General features: G+C 41.8%; 2 protein-coding genes across 4 annotated transcripts in view; one reads left to right on the forward strand and one right to left on the reverse strand.

Annotated features, from left to right (window-relative positions):
• LOC123504230 overlaps positions 1 to 4,528 on the reverse strand; it is a 9,668-nt gene extending 5,140 nt beyond the window's left edge. Inside the window, exons 1-5 of one of the 2 annotated variants that reach the window (XM_045254599.1) lie at positions 4,296 to 4,528; positions 2,927 to 3,154; positions 2,617 to 2,804; positions 2,086 to 2,338; positions 1,718 to 1,966 (exon numbers count right to left, since the gene is read on the reverse strand). In XM_045254599.1, the coding sequence (XP_045110534.1) occupies positions 1,718 to 1,966; positions 2,086 to 2,338; positions 2,617 to 2,804; positions 2,927 to 3,154 (918 nt within the window). In that variant the 5' untranslated portion in view covers positions 4,296 to 4,528. Of the gene's footprint in view, positions 1 to 1,717; positions 1,967 to 2,085; positions 2,354 to 2,616; positions 2,805 to 2,926; positions 3,155 to 4,295 lie in introns of both variants that reach the window. The other variant, XM_045254598.1, reaches the window with a different exon arrangement.
• The window catches only part of LOC123504231, a 54,667-nt gene that overhangs the window by 7,934 nt on the left and 24,233 nt on the right, over positions 1 to 22,500 (forward strand). For both annotated transcript variants that reach the window (XR_006674766.1, XR_006674767.1), the window contains exon 2: positions 9,666 to 9,729. The gene's annotated coding sequence lies outside the window, so the exon portion shown is untranslated. The remainder of the gene's footprint in view (positions 1 to 9,665; positions 9,730 to 22,500) is intronic.

Here is a 22,500-nt window from a genome sequence, read left to right on the forward strand (position 1 = left end):
CTATCTGGCAAATGTCGCCATGTATACCGGTGCTCCACATCCTGGAACGGTTATACGCTTCCGCCTGTACATTTCTTTTGATCTTCTCTATCATTTTAGTATTTTTTGTATCGTGCTTGACGCAATTGTGAAACGAGGAAATTAGTCGGTATAAAATGTTTTTTTTTTTTTTTTTTTAAATATAGCATCTCTTTCTGAAGAGGGACACATGAAAGGCTCAGTCTGTATACATTCTTGAGACTCCCGCCAGCTCGCCGTGACACGCTGGATCAATATCGGGCGGCACAAGGCTGCTTCCCCACGAGGTCTTGACAGACGTGTCACCCCACACGGCGCCAGGCACTGCGGACTGACACGGTTCACCTTTCGCGCCTCCACGACACAAAGGCTAAGTGGAAGCATGCACGCCAGTCTTTTTTATAAACTTTACTGAAACACGCTAGGGACTTGAAGTGAAATTCGTTAAGGAAAAGGCCGCAAATTATCGTTTTAGTAAAAGAAGAAGAAGAAGGAAATGAGGAAAGGAGCACTGAACAAAGAGACACGTCAAATAATGCACGTGAAATTCGATAATGAAAAAAATAAACAAATGATCGTTTTAGTAGAAGAAAAAAAAAAAAAAAATAAACGAGGACTTTTGATAGCTTTTTTTTGTTTGTATTACTGTAGGCTAATTTAAGGGTTTTCAAAGCGAACCTTCAAGCATGTCAAAGTAAATCGTAAACAAAGGGAGTCCATCCTGGATTGTGGCGAGTGATGAACAGGAATCATAACAGCAAAACGTGTCTACCGCTTGGTGATGGATTGAAACAGAATAACTTACACCCCATCGACCCAAACGAGAGAGAGAGAGAGAGAGAGAGAGAGAGAGAGAGAGAGAGAGAGAGAGAGAGAGAGAGACGATAGCACACTGACGTCAGACTCTGTTATCAGGGTTAGGAATTATAAAAGAGATTCAGTCGTGTTGGTATGCCAGATATAGAACTCATTCGAGGACTAAGAACGTGTGGAGAACAATAGATTGATCGATAGGTAGATAGGTAAATATATAGGTCATAGATAGTTGTAGATTGATAGACAGTTAGGTACGTAGGTAAATAGATAGATAGACAGACGCATAGCTAGATAGATATATAGATAGATTGATCTGGTGGCTCGTTTTAATGTGATGCCTTTAGCAAATGGGGAGTCAAAATCGCGTTCCTTAAGGTTACAAGATAGGAAAAACCAGATATATATATACTGGAGCCTTCGAGTTGAGTACTGATTGCAATACAAAGGCTCAGTGAATGATGAACTAATAAATGCGTCTTATGCTGCTGTAGTGCGTAAACAGTGAGTCAGGTGTGGTTCATGACTTCAAGGTTCTGCTTATCTGTTGGTCTGTGTTGTGTGACTTGGTTAATAGTTAATTACATACTAAATTTATGGTGTGTTTAATGCTTCTTCTCACTCTGAAGGACTCCAGTCTAATTTAAGTTCATTAGTTATCAAGAATTGTAAGTAGATTGGTTGCGGATCAGAGGATATAACATTAAGGGAAAGCGCTAAAACATAGTGGGAATGAAAGTGCGATGTTAGTGTATTTGTGGCGATAATAAAAACGTGTTAATCTCTCTCTCTCTCTCTCTCTCTCTCTCTCTCTCTCTCTCTCTCTCTCTCTCTCTCTCTCTCTCTCTCTCTCTCTCTCTCAACAAGTAAGGTCAGCATTACTCACCCTTCGCGCCTCACGCTCACGGTCCAGGAACTTCTTGAGCGTCTCGTAATGGCTTCTCAGGAACTGTGAGGTCGTCGCAGACTGCACACTGCTCTTGGGAGAGGGCGCTGTGTCGCTGCTCGTCACCTCGTTGTTGTTGGTGCCGGTGGGAGCTTCGCTGACTGACGCCTTCTTCTCCTCGGGCTTTTGTGTCGTCCTCACGCTTGTGTCGACTTGTACCTGCTTCTGTTGCTTCTTAGTGGCTTCTCTCTGAAGGAGCAACAAAAAACAGGTGAAGAGCTTAGTTGATTGAGTTAAATGATTCATACATTTCTCATGATTTAACGTGACAATCCACACATGAACCTGGTGACTGTTGCTTTACCTACCTTATCGTCTTCGGGTTGAGTGGTGATGGTGCGTGCGAAGACAGGTCGCCTGACTGAAGTGGCGGGAATGTCATATGCTTCCTCCTTCTGCCCCTGGCCCAGAATGCTTCCTGCCACAGACATGCGGCTGCCGAGCACTGGCATGGTGGACTTCTTCCTGATTGTCTTGCCCATGAGAGCGTGTAGCTGGTTCTCCGTGTTGTCCTCCATTTTGGCCTTGCGCTCCATGTTCTCCAAGTCCTCCAATGAGTATCTGTATGGGGCAGAACTACGCAACAGTCCCACGTTGTTCAGCTGGGGCACCATTCAGTATTGTCATGAGAGAATGCACTATTGGGAAAACTATCAGCCAGTATAAATTTTGAGTGATGAAAAAGTAGAACTGCCCGTGTGTGTGTGTGTGTGTGTGTGTGTGTGTGTGTGTGTGTGAGGAAGAAGGAGGCGAGGTAATGAAGTTGAAAGCAATCTCGGAATGTGAAGGGTTTGTGGTGATAGGAAGTGAATGACGAGACGATTCAGCACTCAGCTCACCTGCCGGAGTGCTGGCTGTGCTGGTTATTGAAGAACAGCTGCATCATTGGGGAGTCGTCGTTGGGGTTTGGCTCTAGCATGCCGTCGGTGGCCATTTCGTTGTACCAGGTGCCATCATCGTCACTGTACGTGTCGTAATTGAGGATGTAGTCGTCCAAGGCAGCATTGAGCCACGCCGCCACAGCCTCCTGAAGTAGATAGAAGGCATGAACGTCATTTGTGCTTGTAGATTCTCTCTCTCTCTCTCTCTCTCTCTCTCTCTCTCTCTCTCTCTCTCTCTCTCTCTCTCTCTCTCTCTCTCTCGTCTTACCTTGTTTATTCTGGGTCGCTGGGCCGCGTAGGTGTAGCGGGTGGTGGAGTCGTACTCAGGCACGGCGTATTGGTCGTCCATCGGGTACCCTCCAAGGTAGTCGACGAGACCTGCATCACGCCCCCACCCACTGCTCCTCCCACCAGTCCCTCGGGTGTAGGGGTAGGCTAGGCTGGGCCCCGTCACGGTCAGCATGAGGAATGACGTCACCACCCTCATGGCCTCCATCTATAGAGACACCAAGAAGACCTCATTAATTTCTCATCGTCACAGATACGCAGGTGTCACTTAGGTAAGGAGAGTATTTTTTCCACCTGTCTACGTCACAGTCACCGCTAAGGATTTAGAACCAGCTTGTGAAGATCCAAAATGTGTGGCACGGAAAAGTATCATAAAGGAACTTGAAAGAAGAAGAAACAACAGCAACTCTCTTGGCCCTCACTAGGATGTTCGTGGGAATGTTCAGACTAGAGATGATATGAAAGGGAAAAACGTATTTCCTGCCCCAGTGTATACGTGTAGGAGCAACAAGTACTAGCACCACATCACCAACACTACCACCACCATCAGCAGCAACAACAGCTGTCATGAGTGGATGTAAAATCAAGTTTGGGTTGGTTCCTCGCGTCTCGAATCCAAGAGCAGTATTGATGTCTTCCCGTGCTACTGTTGCCACGTGCTATTTTTGGCTGGTCCCGCCTAACAATGTTCCCGGGGACTGGAAGAGGAAGTAAAAATAGACCTCCCTCCTTCACTTCCAACTCCGGTATTAAGGTCATGACACGGATGCCCACCAGCCCCCAAACTGGCCACGCAGGCATACACGCTGATGGCCGGCGACTCATGAGCCACTGAGGGAAGCTTTGCTTTCTGTCCATTTGAGTACAAATCTCCTTGTCATGACTAAAAATCTGCCTGTAAATAGATAGAAGTATAGTATGGTAGAGAGAGAGAGAGAGAGAGAGAGAGAGAGAGAGAGAGAGAGAGAGAGAGAGGATCGGCTTTGGTGTCGTGATGAGTTGGAGATCCATCCATGTTCCTTAAGAGTGACCATCACGCCTACACGCCGCCAACATGCTTGTTGTGCTCTCCGTTCAGCAAGAAGCATGAACTTCTCTATTCATTATAAACATAACAATTTCTATGACTATAAATTCAACTGAAACCATCACTGAGGCTAGAACTCGAGTGATTGCAAGAGTGAAAGTTTTGCTATTGGAATGAAGAATATTCGTTGAATTATATTTCAAATGAGGGAAATTCACATCTTAAGTCAAGCATTGGAACATGATCCAAACTTCATCTCGAGTTCTCGCTACAAGTCCGGTATTATGGAAAATAAAGAAATACAAATTGACCAAAAGCATACCTTGAAATGTTGGGTCTTGCAGAACTGTTGGCTTCTTACTTCGTAGCACTTGCTACAAATACACTTTGTTCTCAGTTAGATAATCACAGAAGTATGTTCCTTTCTTGTTGTGGTTTTCTTAAGTTAGGCGGTGACCGCAAGAGTCTTGTATCCCTCTTTCTCTCTTCTTATATGTCCTTGCTCGCAGGTCCTCTCAGCTGGCGACTGGTGCTGGCTGTGGCTGCCTGTCGCTCGTCGCTCTTTTATATCCCTGTCCAGTGCGCAGACAACATCCTCCCACGCGCTCCGATTCACACTTCCTTTCATCCGCTCGGGCTGGAAGGCAATGCAAGGACGGCGGCTATTGGCTGGAATCCTGGCGAACTATTGATTACAATAGCAACCGTGCACCAATGGGAAGGCTCGGCGGCTGCTGACGTCAATGTGATTCACCAATCTGAATCGGGAATCTACTTCGTTCAGAGAATTTGCTCTTGTTGAGGGACTTGACGTCACGGGGCTGGGGCAGGATGACATTAGGGTCATGGAAACAAAACTGAGCGGCGAAAGGCTCCCGCTGCCGATGCTAAAAATAGACCGCAGAAGGTCAACCTACCTGGAGCTTGGTCCTCGGCGCGGGCGACGCCATATGGGTCCCTCCGCCCCCGCACTCCACCCGCATCCACCCACAACCAACACCATCACCTCCACTAACACAAACACCTCCAATAACACCAACACCACTACCAATAACAACATCAATTCCACCAACACCATCAACAACACCAACACCATTTACACCATCACCATCATTATCAACAGAACAACCACTATCACCACCATCAACATTAACACCACCAGTATTCTCTGTATCACCATTATCACCGAAAACAACAACACTACTGGCGCCATCATCATCACCATCTATACTATCTCTATCATCACAACCACCACTACCAACAGCAGCAATTACTGCACCACAACCACCATCACCATCACCACCATCATTACTACCATTGCATCCTCTTCAACCACCATATGTTTCTTTAATCACCACTACTACCGCTACTACTACATCAACAACAATAACATTATCACCACCGTCACCAACACCATCGCCAATATTTCACTGGTGGTGGTGGTGATGGTTGGTTGGTTGGTGGAACTAATACTTAGATGGTAGTGGTGGTGGTGACGGCGGTAATAATATTTATCTGATGGCATTGGTGGTAGTGGCGATAATACTTTTCACCTATTTATACTGGAGTAATGGGAAGACATGTACACTATATGTCTTGCTGCTGCAATTCAGCAATGCATTACAGCTGCGTGCGTGTAGTTTGTGTCGCCAGTCAGGACCGAGGATGGAGTAGCAGCAGCAGCAGACTTGTGGGTGGGAATACTGGAGTCTGACACCTCGCGCCCCGTCCATACTTGCTTCCTCAGACTCTGGAATGGGATTGCAGGGAAACACCTATGCGTTATTTTCTCGTGTTCTAACAGAAAGAGGAACTCTCATATGTGAAAAACTAGACCTGTTACGTAATCGCTGCAGCCGAAAAAAGGAATGGGGATCTAGTCATGCGTTGAAGGGAAGGAAGAAGGTTGCCTAGCTGGGCACGTAGTCGGCTTGTGGTCGCGCCGTCGTGCTGTCGTGCTGATGATGATGAGAACACCCCTTCCTCGTGACCTTTCAACGCACACGGAAACTTTTCTGCTGGAAGTCAATTAATGAGCCGGCAAACAATGGGCGAGGCTTTATTGCTTCTATAAATGATAATTGCTATTCTGCGACTTAAAAATGAGCTCAGATTACAAGTCAACCTTCTATGACTGGAAAAGCTCTGCCATCCCATCAAAAGAGTGTCTTTGACGAAGATAGGAAGCGCCTCTCCAACCCGTGGCGGCGTAAGGATCGGTGCGGTGGCGGCGGGCCGGTGGACGTCACTTGACCCTTGGCCTCGCCTCTCCGTCCTCAACGTGCATTATGGCTCAGGGACTTGAAGCCGTCAGAAAAACAAACAAAAAAAAAAAAAAAAAAAACCAGTATATATGTAAAGAATGTTTGCGAATCACAGGTTTCGCATTTTACAACGAGGGTAAAATATGTAACCAGGTAATGAATTTTTTGCCTTAGAGAAAATATTTTATTAGGTAACAAGTCTTTTGGTCTAAACGGAAATTACTGATGGCCAATGAATAAGGAAAAAAAATCTTAATCGTCGAATATTTTAAGAGAGGGATGAAAACATGTATATATAAAATGCCAACAAATTTCTTATTTAAAAGGGAAAATATTTTAAACCAACGAATATTTTCCATGAGAGGAGAAATCTGGTAATGTATTGCCAACTAATTTCTTGTCCAGAAGGGGGAGTAATGTTTTAATATACGCGGTTATTTTTGCCAGAAAGAAAGCGAAACGAGAAATATTCAGACAAGCGACCTTTTTCCGCAGAAAGACAACTACCTATAGGCTACGTGTAATGATAATCTTAAATTTTATTCTACGACATGTAGTTGTACCACGTGATGGCGGTGCACTTTATGCAATACTGGTTAGTTGGTAAAGCTACTTTGAATTTTCACAACAAGAGCACTCATGGAAACACAAAGAAACCCCAATGTCACTTTGCTTGGTGATATGCCAACCACACGACAGGAGTCAAAGAGACAGAGGGCAGAAAAAAAATCTTAGAGTGTGGTATAGTGATACGATGGGTAGATCTTGTCAGTTACCGTGACAGTAGCGTCGCTTCACCTCAGTACCAAGAAAGGAAGGATGCAGGTCATCGCTACGGCATGACTGGAAATTACCGGTTTGTACGTGGTGTCACAAAAGGAAGGAAGCGAAATTATATTTTATATAACATTTCCTCTTGAAGTAGAGAGATGAAGAAAGACGGAGAAAGATGTGGCAGTGGCAATTAAGCACTTTCATTGGTCACCAGACAACTACTTCTCTCCGCTCCGTCCGATGGTCAACGTCCATTACAGTGCTGGACTAGATTCTAATGGATACTAGACTCGCAACATTCTTTATGTAAAATTTGTAAAGTGGTATCTTGGCTGCTTTCTATTTATTTAACTTTTTTTGTTGGGACGTTGCCTTCCAAATGTCAAGTAGAGGAAGTCGACAGTGATGACTTACAGGGAGTTACACACACACACACACACACACACACACACACACACACACACACACACACACACACACACACACACACACACGCACATTACTTCATCATGTAGATTTGCGTCTCATATTTTTAGACGAATATTTTTGAATGTGTCGAAATATTACGGAAAGATTCCTGTAGTAAACACACCGCTATAGGAGGAGACTGTCGGATGCACGTGTTGTGGTGGTGACTCGAGCATGTCATTTGCCTTAGCTCAGTTTCCGTAGATCGACCAGTTTAGTTAATGCTTCTAGACTCACCACTGATTGCAGACTTCTACATAATATTAATGATAATGATAATGATAATAATAACAATAGTAATAATGATAATAATAATAATAATGATAATGATAATGATAATGATGATGATAATGATTAATAATGGTAATAATAATAATAATAGTAATAATAATAATAATAATAATAATAATAATAATAATAATAATAATAATAATATAACAACAACAGCAACAAAAGAAAATTATGAATATACCACAAATGAAAATAAATAAATAAATAAATCTGTACATATCACTGTAATACGCGGTGGTCATTTGATCAATACTAGTATAATGATTTTACCTTATAAAATAAAAAAAAGATTGATCAAAGGTCTCTCTCTCTCTCTCTCTCTCTCTCTCTCTCTCTCTCTCTCTCTCTCTCTCTCTCTCTCTCTCTCTCTCTCTCTCTCTCTCTCATAAACAACCCTCTATAACATCCTTGTGTAATATTTTCCAAGTTAAAAGAGCTGATATGGTAACACATCGTGAGGAGGAAAACACCCGGTGATTCCCAACCCAGTGCACAACGTTCTCACGCAGCACCTCTAAATATACACAGCTTATCCTCCCATACAACCCTTTATACAACCAGTACTCAAAGAACATGCACACTTTAAGTCATCTCTGCTCTAGTGAATATCTATGAAGTGTTGGGTCTTGTGGGGTTATTGAAAACTGAGAAACTGAGGGAAAAAGTTAAGCGCAGTTGTTATAGGGCAATAGGTTATACTATATATCTGGTCTTGACTGTACTGTTGCTTTGAGTGGCTGTGGTAAAGTTGGTGAAGTCAGTGGTGGTGGTTGTGTCGGTGGTGGTATGGGTGGTGATCTCTCTCTTACTCTCACACACTTCCTAAGAAAACCCTCAAAAATATCTCTAACCACACCTTCCTCTACACTTCCATTTCTACATAAGACATCACCACCTCCACTTCATCGCTCCCTCTATAAGCAACTAAATACACAAAGCTGCTGCTGTTGCTGGCGGACAAGAGCACCTGGCGCTTCCCCAACGGTAATAGTGGTTGTAATGACGAGGAACTATAGAAAAGAAAATTAAGCTAAACATATCCACGAAGAATGAAATAGTAGCTAGTGGCATCTACATAAAAGAAAAAAAAAACAGTAGTAGTAACAACAGTAGTGGAGGAGGAAAAGTGAAAAGAGACAGATATTATGGGCGAGTTTATTCCCGACGAGTTTCGCTGATGCTTCTTTAGAGGAACACCTCGGTCTCTTTTCACTTCAACCTCCCTCCAAAAAATCTTCCAACAACAACAGTAGTAATAAACAAGTAAACGGTGTGAGTAGGCGCGCACGCACATGCATCATCAGTTTGACGCTTAGGTGATCATGAGACACATCCTCCTTATCATTACCTTTCACCTTTATGTACCCCGCCCCCTCCAACATGTCCTCCTCTCTACACATGTTCGTCCTGTCACATCTAGGGGCGGGAAGTGGAGAAGGCGCACGTACTGGTATTATAAGCTCGGTAACCACTTCAGCATACATTCATATAGGGTAGATAGTGAAAGGATTTTTATGCGTGAATCTGGATCTACTGTGAGTGAGTGATTGGTGCGTCTGAAACTGGTATGATGAAAAGTGGAATTGAATGGTATGACTAAAATAGATGGAAAATGTAGATAGTTAATAGGTCTGGAACTGGTCTACATTGACACTGATTGACGCATTTGGAATTGGAAGTTATTGATAGATGCGGAACTTACTGAAACTGGAACAGGTTTATTATGTCTCAAACTGGTGCATATTTGGAACTGAATGGCATGACTAACTTGACTGAAATAGGAACTGGTGGTTATGTCTTGAAGTGGCTGAAAGTGAAAATTAGTATGGTTGAAATTTGAGCTTGTTAGGATGCATTGAATTGGAGATGATTTTGATGAATGTAATCTTTTATAGAATGATGGTGACGACAAGGCAGAAGGACAGCATGGTGATCGTTTGCAACTATAAATGTCTCCAGGTAGGACTGCTATATCGGTATCAACCGAAAATATCTTGACACCCCTTTCAACTTTTTCTTCACTATCTCCAATATTCGCGGTCTTAGATCTAATTTTCAATTTGTAGAACACCACCTCTCCTCTGTTAAACCTCATCTTCTTTTTCTCAACGAAACACAGGTGTCTGAGGCAACTGACAGTAGCCCCTTTTCTGTCCTCTCCTAGTTGCTCTATCCTCATTTTCGCTCCAAAGTTGGATGTTGTGTCTTTGTGCGCAACAACTTGACTTGCTCTCGTGCCCACGCTCTTGAATCATCCGAGTGTTCCACCATTTGGCTTCGACTCAAGAGTCACTCTCTAACTAAATTTATCTGCTCTGTCTGTCTCTCTCCTAACTCCTCTGGCTATAGTAAATTCTCTGACTATTTAACTTCTAAAGTGGAGCACATTTTGTCTCTATATCCTTTCGAGGAGATCTCCATCCTTGGAAATTTCAATGTTCACCACCAGCTTTGGCTTTCCTCTCCCTTCGCTGACCATCCTGGTGAACTAGCTTTCAACTTTGTTATCATACATGGCCTAGAGCAACTGGTGCAACACCCTACTCGACCGTCTTGGAGATGCTCCCAACATTCTTGACCTATTTCCTTACCTCTAATCCTTCTACTTATGATGTTACCCTCTCTTCTCCGTTAGGTTCCTCCGATCACAACCTCATATCTGTATCTTGTCCCATTTCTCCAATCCCTCCTCAGGATCCCCCAAGGGGAAGTGCCTCTGGCGTTTTGCCTCTGCCAGTTGGGGGGATCTGAGGAGATATTATGATGATTTTCCCTGGAATGATTATTGTTTCCGTGTCAGGGACCTATCTCTGTGTGCTGAACGCATAATAGAGGTGTTAGTGTCTGGCATGGAGGCGTACATTCCTCATTCTTTTTCTCAACCTAAATCTTCTAAACCTTGGTTTAACACAGCCTGTTCTTGTGTTATGCATGATAGAGAGGTTGGCCACAAAAGGTACTTGAGCCTTCCATCTCCTAAATCTCACCAACTTTATATTTCTCCTCGGAATCATGCCAAGTCTGTTATTCAACTTGCTAAACACTCCTTCATAAATAGAAAACGTCAAAATCTTTCAAACCCAAACTCCCCTCGAGACTTATAGCATCTGGCCAAAAACATCTCCAATAACTTTTGTTCTTCATCTTTCCCTCCTTCATTTCATCCTGATGGCACCACTGCCATCACTTCTATCTCTAAAGATGAACTCTTCTCTCAAACCTCCCTCTGACTATTTCATGCCATCAAATAAAATTCTTCGTAATAATGTTTTCTATGCCCTCGCTGGTCTAAATCCTCGAAAGGCTTATGGACCTGATGAGGTCCCTCCTATCGTTCTCAAAAACTGTGCCTCCGTGCTTGCACCTTGCCTGGCCAAACTCTTCCAACTCTGTCTATCGACTTCAACCTTTACTTCTTGCTTGAAGTTTGCTTACAGTCAACCTGTTCCTAAAAAGGGTGACCGTTCTAATCCTTCAAACTACCGCCCTATAGGTTTAATCTCTTGCTTGTCTAAAGTTTTTAAATCTATCCTCAATAGGAAGATTCTTAAACAATTGTCATTTCACAGTTTTCTATCTGATCGCCAGTATGGCTTCCGCCAAGGCAGCTCGACTGTAGATTTTCTGGCTTTCCTTACTGAGTCTGTCATTCTTTTTTAGAGATTTCGGTGAAACTTTTGGTGTCGCGTTAGACATATCAAAAGCTCTTGATGGGATCTGGCACAAACTTTTAATCTCAAAACTACCCCTCTACGGTTTCTATCCTTCTCTCTGCAACTTTATCTCAAGTTTTCTCTCCTACCGTTTTATTGCTGCCGTGGTACTCGTAGACGGACGCTGTTCTTTTCCTAAATCTATTAACAGTTGTGTTCCTCAGGGTTCTATCCTGTCACCCACTCTCTTCCTATTATCCATTAATGATCTTCTTGACCAAACTTCTTACCATTTCCACTCTTACGCTGATGATACCGCCTTACACCTTTCCACGTCTTTTCATAGACAACCAACCCTTCAGGAAGTCAACATGTCACGCAGGGACGCCACAGGACGCCTGACTTCTGAACTTTTTAAGATTTCTAATTGGCGCAGAGAAAACGTAGTAGTGTTCAATGTCTCAGAAACTCAATTCCTCCATCTATCAACTCGACATAATCTTCTAGACAACTATCCGCTCTGAAAATGGTGTGGAAGTGTGGAACATAATATTGTGAGGCATTACTGATAACAAAAGAAGTGGTCGAGTTGCTCCTTTTTTTTGTTCTTCTCGATAAGGTTGCTCAGAAATACCAGATATAATGCAATAGAAGAGTTATTGCTTTGAATTTCCTTCGATTATTTGGTATATGTCGTCACAATAATGTCCTCGACCCTCTTCATCGTCTTATACTTTTCTGATAACTTTGTGTCCTCCTGTTTACAGAAGAGCATTTACTGTAGAGAATGTTATGAAGCAATATCACCGCCCCTCTTCCCTCACTTTCACACATTTTTCCATCACCTGGTGTCCTTCAGTCTATAGAGGAAGCAGTTTAAAAGATGTTATGAAGCAATACCAGATTATGTTTGACTGCTGATCACAGAATGACACTCATTGATTCATTATCATACCAATTCCTAGATGAGTTGATGAGGGGAATAAAGCTACAGACACTGAAACGTTTGCTCTACTCCATCCCGTCTCGTGCTGCAAGTAGCATCTCTAATAATTTATTCCTTACACTTGTACTCCAGTAATTGATTAAATTTAAGAAAGACCTATACGTAGAAATAGAGGAATTATGGTGCCCAAATGTATTCAAACGTCTTAGGATTTTATCACTAATACTTTTAGCAGCCTTTAATGGAAGTTATAAGGTATTTCAAGGATGTTTTCAAGATTAAAATGATCGCATGACAAAAATACGACACCACTTGGGAAGAAAGAGATAACATACAACATACAACTTACATATAACAATGTTCAAAGGAACCGAGAGCTAGAAAGGGAGAGTGAGAGTGAGAGTTGGATGACCACAATGGGGGCCGCTTGAGTCAGGGGTTACTGTTGCAACGAAACTCCAAGAGGTAAAAGATTGTATAATACCTCCCCTAGCTTATTCCATACAATAGGTGGCATATTTCAATCAGTACTTCAGATTTAATAATGGTTGCATAATTCAAGAATACTCGATAAGACTCGAAATATCGAAATTATGACGTCATAAATGACCTTCATAATATTTAAAAAAAAAATTTCTTATTTTTGCTTCGAGTATGGAGTGAAGAGTAAAGCAATTTTTCTCGCCAGGAAAGATTTTCGTGTCTACTTATTGTAACTTACATTTTATAATCTTTCATTGTAACCTCATTGTAATCTCTCATTGTAATCTTTTGTCTTCGAAACCTTTCCATTCAACTTCTTATCATAGCATTCTCCCTGTAACTTATAATCATAACCTCTCATTATAACTTCTCATGGTATATTTTTATCGTTCTATCGTTACGTCCTATCGTAACCTTTCACTATAACTTTTCAACTTGATTTCTCACTACAACTTGTCGTTGGAACTCACTGATCTTTACGGGGCTATTTCTGACAAGCTACACTGACCAGCCTAAAGTAGGAGGTGTTGGGCAGTAAAGGCGAAGACTCAGAGGGAGAGGGAAGGTCAGCAATAGAGGCAGCGTATATATAGATAGACGCTGCTTTCTTCTACCGTTTACCAAGTCTCTCTGAAAGAATCCCGTTTAATTTTACTAGGAAGAACGAATAGATCAGAGAGAGAGAGAGAGAGAGAGAGAGAGAGAGAGAGAGAGAGAGAGAGAGAGAGAGAGAGAGAGAGAGAGAGAGAGAGAATATAAAATAAAAAAGGACAGGGAACTGTAGAATATAGGCCGTTTATCTGTTTTATGAGATTTCATAGCAATTTAGCCACTTGAGAACACGGACATTGTAGCATTTCTAGAATTGGTATTGGCTAATGCTATCATTCGCTGATTGGTCCATGCAGCCTAGCAGTGTTTTCAAACGTGCGGTAAATTTACCTTATTCTTTTCAAAACATTTACTTGTAAAATACCACATGGTCTTTATTTGTATAACCCGATACCTTGCAATTAACTAACGGTTTTAGTGGAAATACAACGTTATCCTGCCACACCTTTCAAAAGAGAGCGAAGGAAATACAGACTGAGTTGGCCAATCAGCAAGGGAGAACACCAGTGAGTGGCACAGCATTACCTTACCCGGACGTCAAACTTGGTGAAACAATAGTAATCAGGAGTAGGAGTTGTACGACTTACGTAAACCTTATATATGTGTTACTCTACATAAAATGAAAACGGAATGAGAAAAGAAGAAATACGAAGTAATGAGAAGAGAAAAGGGAAAACATGAAACACACAATAAGGACAAGAGAAAAAAAGTAAAGAAGAAAAGTGAAATCAGAAAAGTAAACAGGAAGAGAAGTAGAGAACACAATAAACCGTGACCACAAGATAACGCCTCGCTGAGCTCTTATAATCAAGTCCAAGGCGGCGCACGGCGTACTATTGGTCATATGTCTGGAGTCTGGACGTGTGAGCGGTTACTAACTTTCCCCGTATTGAAAATAATTAATAGCGATTGTTGGCAGCTTGGTGGCGGCGACCGAATAGAGAGAGAGAGAGAGAGAGAGAGAGAGAGAGAGAGAGGAGCTTCGACAATGCGGAGCTTCTTATTTGAATTTGAAAAGCTCCACGAACTTGAAATCCTTTTCGAAGCTTCCTATTCTGGGAAACCTCATTAACTTGTTGGAGCCTTGGCATTTCTCTCTCTCTCTCTCTCTCTCTCTCTCTCTCTCTCTCTCTCTCTCTCTCTCTCTCTCTCTCTCTCTCTCTCTCTCTCTCTCTCTCTCTCTCTCTCTCTCTCTCTCTCTCTCCTTAAAGGCCCAAGGTGAAGTCTGGACAAAAGACTTCCCACAAATTGACTCGAAACAAAGAATATAATTTTCAAGACAATATTCACGGAAGCACCGGAGGACGATTGGTGGGGGGAAGGGAGGAGGGAGGGAGGCTGGCCTTTCTTTTATTTACAGACAGTTCTCGTTTTTTTTTATTTTATCTTTTTATGAAAAGTAATTTGCAAACGTTGTTGTTATAGAGAGAAAGGAAAAAAAGAAAGGCAAACTATCAGAGAGAGAGAGAGAGAGAGAGAGAGAGAGAGAGAGAGAGAGAGAGAGAGAGAGAGAGAGAGAGGGGGTGGGCCAAGCCAACCAACTAGTCAGCCAGACATAACTATATAAATACATACATACATACATACATACACAACGATAGGTAGTGATACAGATAGTCAGACAGAAAGACAAGAAGCTAGATATAGACAGACAGGCAGCCATGTGTATAGATCCATACGCTTATCAAACCAACCAACCAACAAACACGTTGACAAGCGGACATGTTCTTAGGTACCTAGCCTGAGAAACGTTAACTATAAGAAGACTGTGACATTTGACATTTGGAAACAAAAAGAAAAAATGTAGTAATGATTTGTACGAGTAGGTGCATTTTAGGCAAAAAGAAGAAAACAATTGACATTAATGAGTTCGTTTCAACAGGACACATCAAGAAATTGCATGAAAATATTGAGGAAAGATGAGCAGATTTACCTTACCAGACAAATGAAATGTATTAACGGGAAAAAACTCTCGCGTGCAATAAATACTCACGGTTTTACTGAGAGAAAACTAATAAAACTGTATTAATCGATGGGATACAACCAGATTGCTTTACTCAACTAAATTAGAAAATTCATATATACATACATACATACATGCATGCACACGCTTAACCTATTTACCTACCTACCTACATACATATATATTTACGTATTATTTATCTATATTTGCCTGTACACTAACAGCAAATACGAAAGAAGTTCTCCATTGAAAATATTATGACTATTATCAAATGCTTTTTCTTTTATGATAATGTTTCAGATATTGCACGCATGAATAGTTGAGTTCTCAAGGTTGGTTTTTCCATTGATGATGCAGATATTTGTTAAACTATCTCAAGAATCAAAATAAAACCATTGAAAACATTAGTTACTTCAAATGGGGTCTTTTAAAAGTAACTGAAATACGACGCTAAAATGTTGAAGACTACGAACGTAACAATTAATTGCTTACAGATCGTTAAGTATACATTTTCTGTTTCTCTTTTCTTTGATGTTTCGCTCGTGTAGTGGTTGCTGTGATTCATCATAAACACCCCATGTCTTGCAAGTGTTTAGAAGTGAAAACTGCTGTTGACACTTACGCCTCAGTGAATGCATGAAGGCACAAATTATAGCAATACCTTGACATAGTTTGTACGACCTTCAGATAGCTTGTGGACACTGGTATCGAACTACGCACACACACACACACACACACACACACACACACACACACACACACACACACACACACACACACACACACACACACACACACACACACACACACACACACACACACACACATTCGTATAGTAGTATTGCTTGGTTCAATAGTTTTTAGCACAGATATTTGTTCATTACCTTACACAATCGAACGTGATTTCTTTTAACAGATTTTTTTTGGATATCATATTCAAGAGCTTTAGTGTGATTGTTTAAAGTAAGGTGGGCAGGTTGGCGTGTGTTAAAAAATACAGGAATAGCAGGTGTAGGTATCGTTCGTTTTACGCGGGGACAGTATTGCTTCCCAGAACTGAGGCACAGGAGGGGGCGTTCCACCGGAGGAGTAGTGGCGCAACACAGGGATTCGCTTCATATCCAGCGTTGCCCTTCGCGTTGGGGGATCCGAGTGACTGCATTAAGGTGTTGAATTCATACCCCTAAAATTTGTGTTTGATTCCACCACGCTGGAATTGCTTTTTTTTTTTTTTTTTTCCCCAAGGAGCGGCGCCCTGCTAACTCTAATCTATCACCGCTGGCGTGCAATATACTTCACCACTGCGCTTTATGACCACAGGTGTTCAGAACTTAATAATACTCCTCACTCACTCATTCCATTTGCGTGCAGAACCTTCAGTAAACAGGTTAATGTAATGTATTTGAAAGAGCTCATTAATATTCCACAGCTATTCAGGAATGTTCTCAATAAACATGCAAAATTAAGTTTCTTGTAAGGAACGCCGCCATGCCTGGTCTTGCCACACTTTGCCACACGCAGCTTTTCCCTATTACACCTCATCACACCACACCTCACCCTGATACTATCCTACCACACTTTCTCCAACGTTACCACACCCTGATACATACACACTTCCTCAGTCAGATATTACCACACCCTCCCCTATCTTACAACACCCAACGTCACCCTAACACACCCTTATTAGTTATCACACATTTCATCACCCTACCACACCTTAGCCTACTAATCACACACTATTCCACCCTGATCCCATCGTGCCTCCTGCCTGCCGCTCTACACCCTTCAATCACACGATTGGGGAAGACATGGTCATAGCCTTGACCGTCTTCCATGTGGCGTATTTTTTCGTTTCACCTTCTAATTCTGGCTACGCACGTGAACTGACCTCTTTTTGTGGGGGGGAAGAGTTCTTTTTCTTCCTGCGAGCCGAAAATATCGTGCCGAGGGAATTGATCGAAGGAGAAACTGACATAGCAATTTGTGGCTATTTTAAGACTCGACAGGAAGAAAGGAGAGAACTAGAGGCGGGCCCTGCGCTGCTGCCGCCACCACCCAGCCTCGCCTCGCCGTGCTTTGCTTTGCCTTGTCTTTGCCTCGCTTCGCCCCGCCTTGTCTTGTCAGTGACGATAGGGACACGAGAACTCGACACCTGCTGCGTGTGTATTGAGAGTGGTGATGATGGTGATGATATTAGTGATGGTGCTGAAGGTGAGGTCGATGAGTAATATAATAATGATTGGTGATGAGAAAAATAATAGTAAGGGTAATACTGTAAATGATGATGATATTGCTAGTTGTGATAGATAATGGTGGTATTTATGAGATGTATAGTAAATTGATTAATTAAAGAAGGAAGAGATTCTCCAATTCTGTATTGCGCATCTCTCTCTCTCTCTCTCTCTCTCTCTCTCTCTCTCTCTCTCTCTCTCTCTCTCTCTCTCTCTCTCTCTCTCTCTCTCTCTCTCTCTCTCTCTCTCTCTCTCTCTCTCTCTCTCTCTCTCTCGGTAACTTTACGTATGCAGTGAAAAATACACAACTCTGCGGTAAATACATCCCATGTTTCAATTACTCAATTCAATACGTCCACTGTAACTCAGAGCTGTAACACGAATGATGAAATATAAGGAGAATCAAAGGTCAGCTTGAGGAACGTAGCATTTAGGAGCGCGAGGTAGGGGGTGCGAGGGGAGACCGAGCTGATCTTCCGCCACGCTTCCTTTGCCTCACAAACTTGACCTCAGCGAAAGGAAATCAGAATCAGTGAACAAAAATAACCTCAGGAAGTCACATTCTCTCTCTCTCTCTCTCTCTCTCTCTCTCTCTCTCTCTCTCTCTCTCTCTCTCTCTCTCTCTCTCTCTCTCTGGTAATGTATTTACAATTCTACAGTTCCCATATCTTAACACATTTGCAGTACTTAGCACCAGTCTGATGTACTACTTATAATACTAGTTTGCTTTCTCTGGTTTGGCTACAAAAGAAAATTATTAGGATCATAATCAATTCTGATTTCTTCTATCACACTTTGCCTTTTTTTTAAGGATATGAACATTTTGAAATTCTTCGACAAAAAAAAAAAGAACGAAAATTGCAGTATTTGTATACAAACCTACGTACCCGCGGATATGGCAAGTAAGTGTACTGGCAGGGTAGTCAAGACTGAACGGAATCCATTCTTGGTCTAATTATTGGCAACGTGTCAGATTTTTGTTACTGGGAGTATCTTACCTGAGGTTCGATTCCTCCTGAATTCCTCTCATGGCTACCCTTTAGTTCATATCCTCAGTGTTTCTATGACGTTTATAAAATGAAGAATTGTAGTTAGTAAGGAAGACAAAGCGTGCCAGACATATCAACTCTCATTTAGAATTGTGACATAGGAACTGTATTCCGATACATATCGGTGCCTATCTTAATTATGTCTCAATGTCAATCATAGTATCGTGATTCGTCCACATTAGCTCCGGTTTTTGTGAAAGTTACTGAGTATGTTTCTTGTTCTAGTTATAGGTGGAAATCGATTCTACATCACAATAAGAAAAACAAGTGAAAACTTTTGAAAATGGTCTTTATGTGAAAACAAATGTTGCTAAAGTTACTGTAATTTTTCTTATTTTAGTGATATGAGAACATAGAAACTTCATCACAAAAGAGGAACAAGAATGAGAACCCGGCTAACAATATCTGACCTTTAACAAAAAGTCACCTTCACTGCTTCAAAATAAGGAGTCATGTAGACCAGCGCACGAAATTATGGCAATAGAATTTCTAGAAACTGTTAATGAGAGGTATCCATCGAAAAAAAAGGATGATCTTGGTTTTTCTTAGTTCTAGTTAGGGAGTGCTCCTCCGGACAAATTTAGTTGCTTCAATTATTTGCTGTCTCAGGGTATTCCATGGAAAGGTTTGCAAGTAATAGGATGAGAGGTGACATGCTGTGTGTCAAGCATTGATATATACTATACATAATGTGACCATTTATATTCATTCATTCATTCTCTCTCTCTCTCTCTCTCTCTCTCTCTCTCTCTCTCTCTCTCTCTCTCTCTCTCTCTCTCTCTCTCTCTCTCTCTCTCTTCAAATAAATCTAACAGCTCAAATTCACCAATGAACATCAGGATTGACAAGCTGGATGAGTACAATCTGACTGAACTGCCGTGTGTTTCCTTGCAGTGGTCAAGGATACTGATGAGTGATCAAGAGTATCTGAAGCATGTGTACAAACTTTGGCTTTACTGACCGTGTGGATTCATATGTAAACGCCATGTGATGTGTTGGGTGGAGGTTTTGGTGTTATGGTCGAACGCATCTCTCTACGACTAACTCTTCCTGTTCCAGCGCGGCCATTGTGCTCACCCCGTCAGTGCGTGGTGGGGGAGGGGGAGACGTCGGCTTTAGGTGTCGTACAAAGGTCACACAAGGTTATGTCTAGTTCCTGTGTAGGTGGTGGTGGTGGTGCTGGTGGGGGACGAAATGGTGATTGCTACTGCTACTGCTACTGCTACTGCTACTACTACTACTACTACTACTACTACTACTACTACTACTACTACTACTACTACTACTACATTTTCTTCTTCTTCTTTTTCTATTGTTTTTGTTGCTGATTGTGATGGGGGTGGTGATGGAGGTGGTGGTGATGATGGTGATAGTGGTGGTGATGGTGGTAGTGGTGGTGATGGTGGTGGTAATGGTTGTGGTGTTGCATTATAAGTAGTACTAATGTCTCGTCTTCTAATATTCAGGTTGGTGCTTTTTAAAGGCTATGAAAACCCGTCTAAAGAAAATGGATAAATATAGAAACTTACAAATATACAAGAAGGCTTATCTTTATCTTAGCCTTTTACCATACACGATCATAACCCCTTCAGTACTGGGACGCATTTTTACCTTGAATTTGGGTATAATTAGACGGTTTTATTGACGTTAGAAAGAGTCTGTGAAGGTCAGAAGATTATTGGCTTCAGTCTTCACTATTTTAATCCCCCACATAAGTTTCTGAACCTGTATAAAATCACCAAATAGTAAGCAGAATGAATATGAAAAGTGTCATGGTACTGAAGAGGTTAAGGTATTGGAAAACAAGCTGCAATGAAGCACGTACGCATACCTTTGCAAACCTCACCTGAGATTAAATATAAATCACTTATCACGAAACACCTAATAAAAACTCATTCCTGCCTCATCTGTCAGTTTTTTTTCACAGTATTGATTATAGATAATGATTGTCACACTATGTTACCGCGTTTTTTTTTCTTCTTATTTTTAAGGTGATATTTGAAAAGTTTGCAAGACAGTGATCAAGATGAAGTGCTTTTGTTCTAAGTTGGCACGACAATTACTTCTCAGAATGAATTAAGCCAATGGACCTGTAACATCCCCACCCTTTGTGTTGGCTTCCTAGAATACCGTACTGCGTTAATACTCTCTCTCTCTCTCTCTCTCTCTCTCTCTCTCTCTCTCTCTCTCTCTCTCTCTCTCTCTCTCTCTCTCTCTCTCTCTCTCTCTCTCTCTCTCTCTCTCTCTCTCTCTCTCTTTCAGTACAGTAGCTCAACAAATAAGAACGTGCTTGTACTAAAGATTTTTTGAACATGAGTATAGACACTTGGATATTCAGTTATTCCTAAAACACCATAATTTCTCTCTCTCTCTCTCTCTCTCTCTCTCTCTCTCTCTCTCTCTCTCTCTCTCTCTCTCTCTGTGTGTGTGTGTGTGTGTGTGTGTGTGTGTGTGTGTGTGTGTGTGTGTGTGTGTGTGTGTGTGTGTGTGCAGGATAGATGGCTCTGTTCAATATCCGTATCAATATTTATTCAGTTTTTCCTCCGTTGACACACGTTTCTCACCAGTATCGATCGCATTGCCTCTTTGTTGTCTATATTTCCGTGAGGGGAAGCTGTACACTCATATCATCCTTACATATCACTTGAGTCCACTTTTCTTTTGTTATTTTTGTTCTCTCCAATAATAGATCTTTTATTTATATGTTTCCAGTGGTTCTCTGTCTCTCTCTCTTCTTCCTCTTTTTCCTCATGTATTGGTATTTTTACATTTGATAAGTGGAAGCTGAATGCCAAAGGGGGGAAGGAATGCGAGAGTGAGAAGAAGAGGCGTTAGTTTATTAATTCGAAGCCAATGGAAACGCTGAAGCACATTGACGTCAGAGCGGAAGCCCTAGAAAAATTAGCAGTCTATATACAAGGTGCCGCAAGCAGATTGTCACTTTTATCATCCAGTTATCCGAGGGCCGTGCAGAGGAACAAGCAGCAAGCAGGCAAAAGGGACGTAAAAGCGTAGAAGAAAGTAAAAAATGAGTGACATATTACGCAACAATGACTGTTATGTTTACTCCTGATGTTTTCTTTAGCTTTTCTTTTTTTCTCGTATTTTTGTCTATATATCAAATGTCAATCCAGTGCGGTGCTAATTTTGGTTCAGTTTTGATGTGTGTTCTTTGTTATGAAAGTTTTAAGCGTGAAATCTGTCTTAAAGTCAAGTTCACTAAGGTTTTATCGACTGCTCTTAACGCGGTCCGGTGGAAAGGAAGTTATTGCGTGTTTTCAAATGTGTTTTCGTGATTCTAGTGGTAGTTTAACGAGGATTCCCAATCATCAGCGATAAGCCCCTGCTCCACACACACACACACACACACACACACACACACACACACACACACACACACACACACACACACACACACACACACACACACACACACACACACACACATCGAATGATATTGCAAGCCTGACTCAATGATATGATTACAAAATTGGTAATCTCTGTTGTTGCCTCTGACAATAAAAAGTCGTAATGAGGAAGCAGAGGTTTTCAGAGGACGTGCCTTCAACTGGAAACGTGTGATTAAGGTGGGTTGAGTTTGAATGCCGCCCCGTTGGACATATGTATTGTTCTATTTAATTTTTCCCCTAACAGACTTCCCCCTTAGACAAATTTTCTCTTGCTCCGACATTTCCTTCCGCAACAGACTTCCTCAGAACATATTCCTCAAGTGACATTTCCCGCTCCTAACAGACACCCGGTGGACATTATTTCTCCCTGGCATTTTCTCATC

The sequence above is a fragment of the Portunus trituberculatus genome, chromosome 15 (assembly GCF_017591435.1).
Source record: "Portunus trituberculatus isolate SZX2019 chromosome 15, ASM1759143v1, whole genome shotgun sequence".
Taxonomy (NCBI): domain Eukaryota; kingdom Metazoa; phylum Arthropoda; class Malacostraca; order Decapoda; family Portunidae; genus Portunus; species Portunus trituberculatus.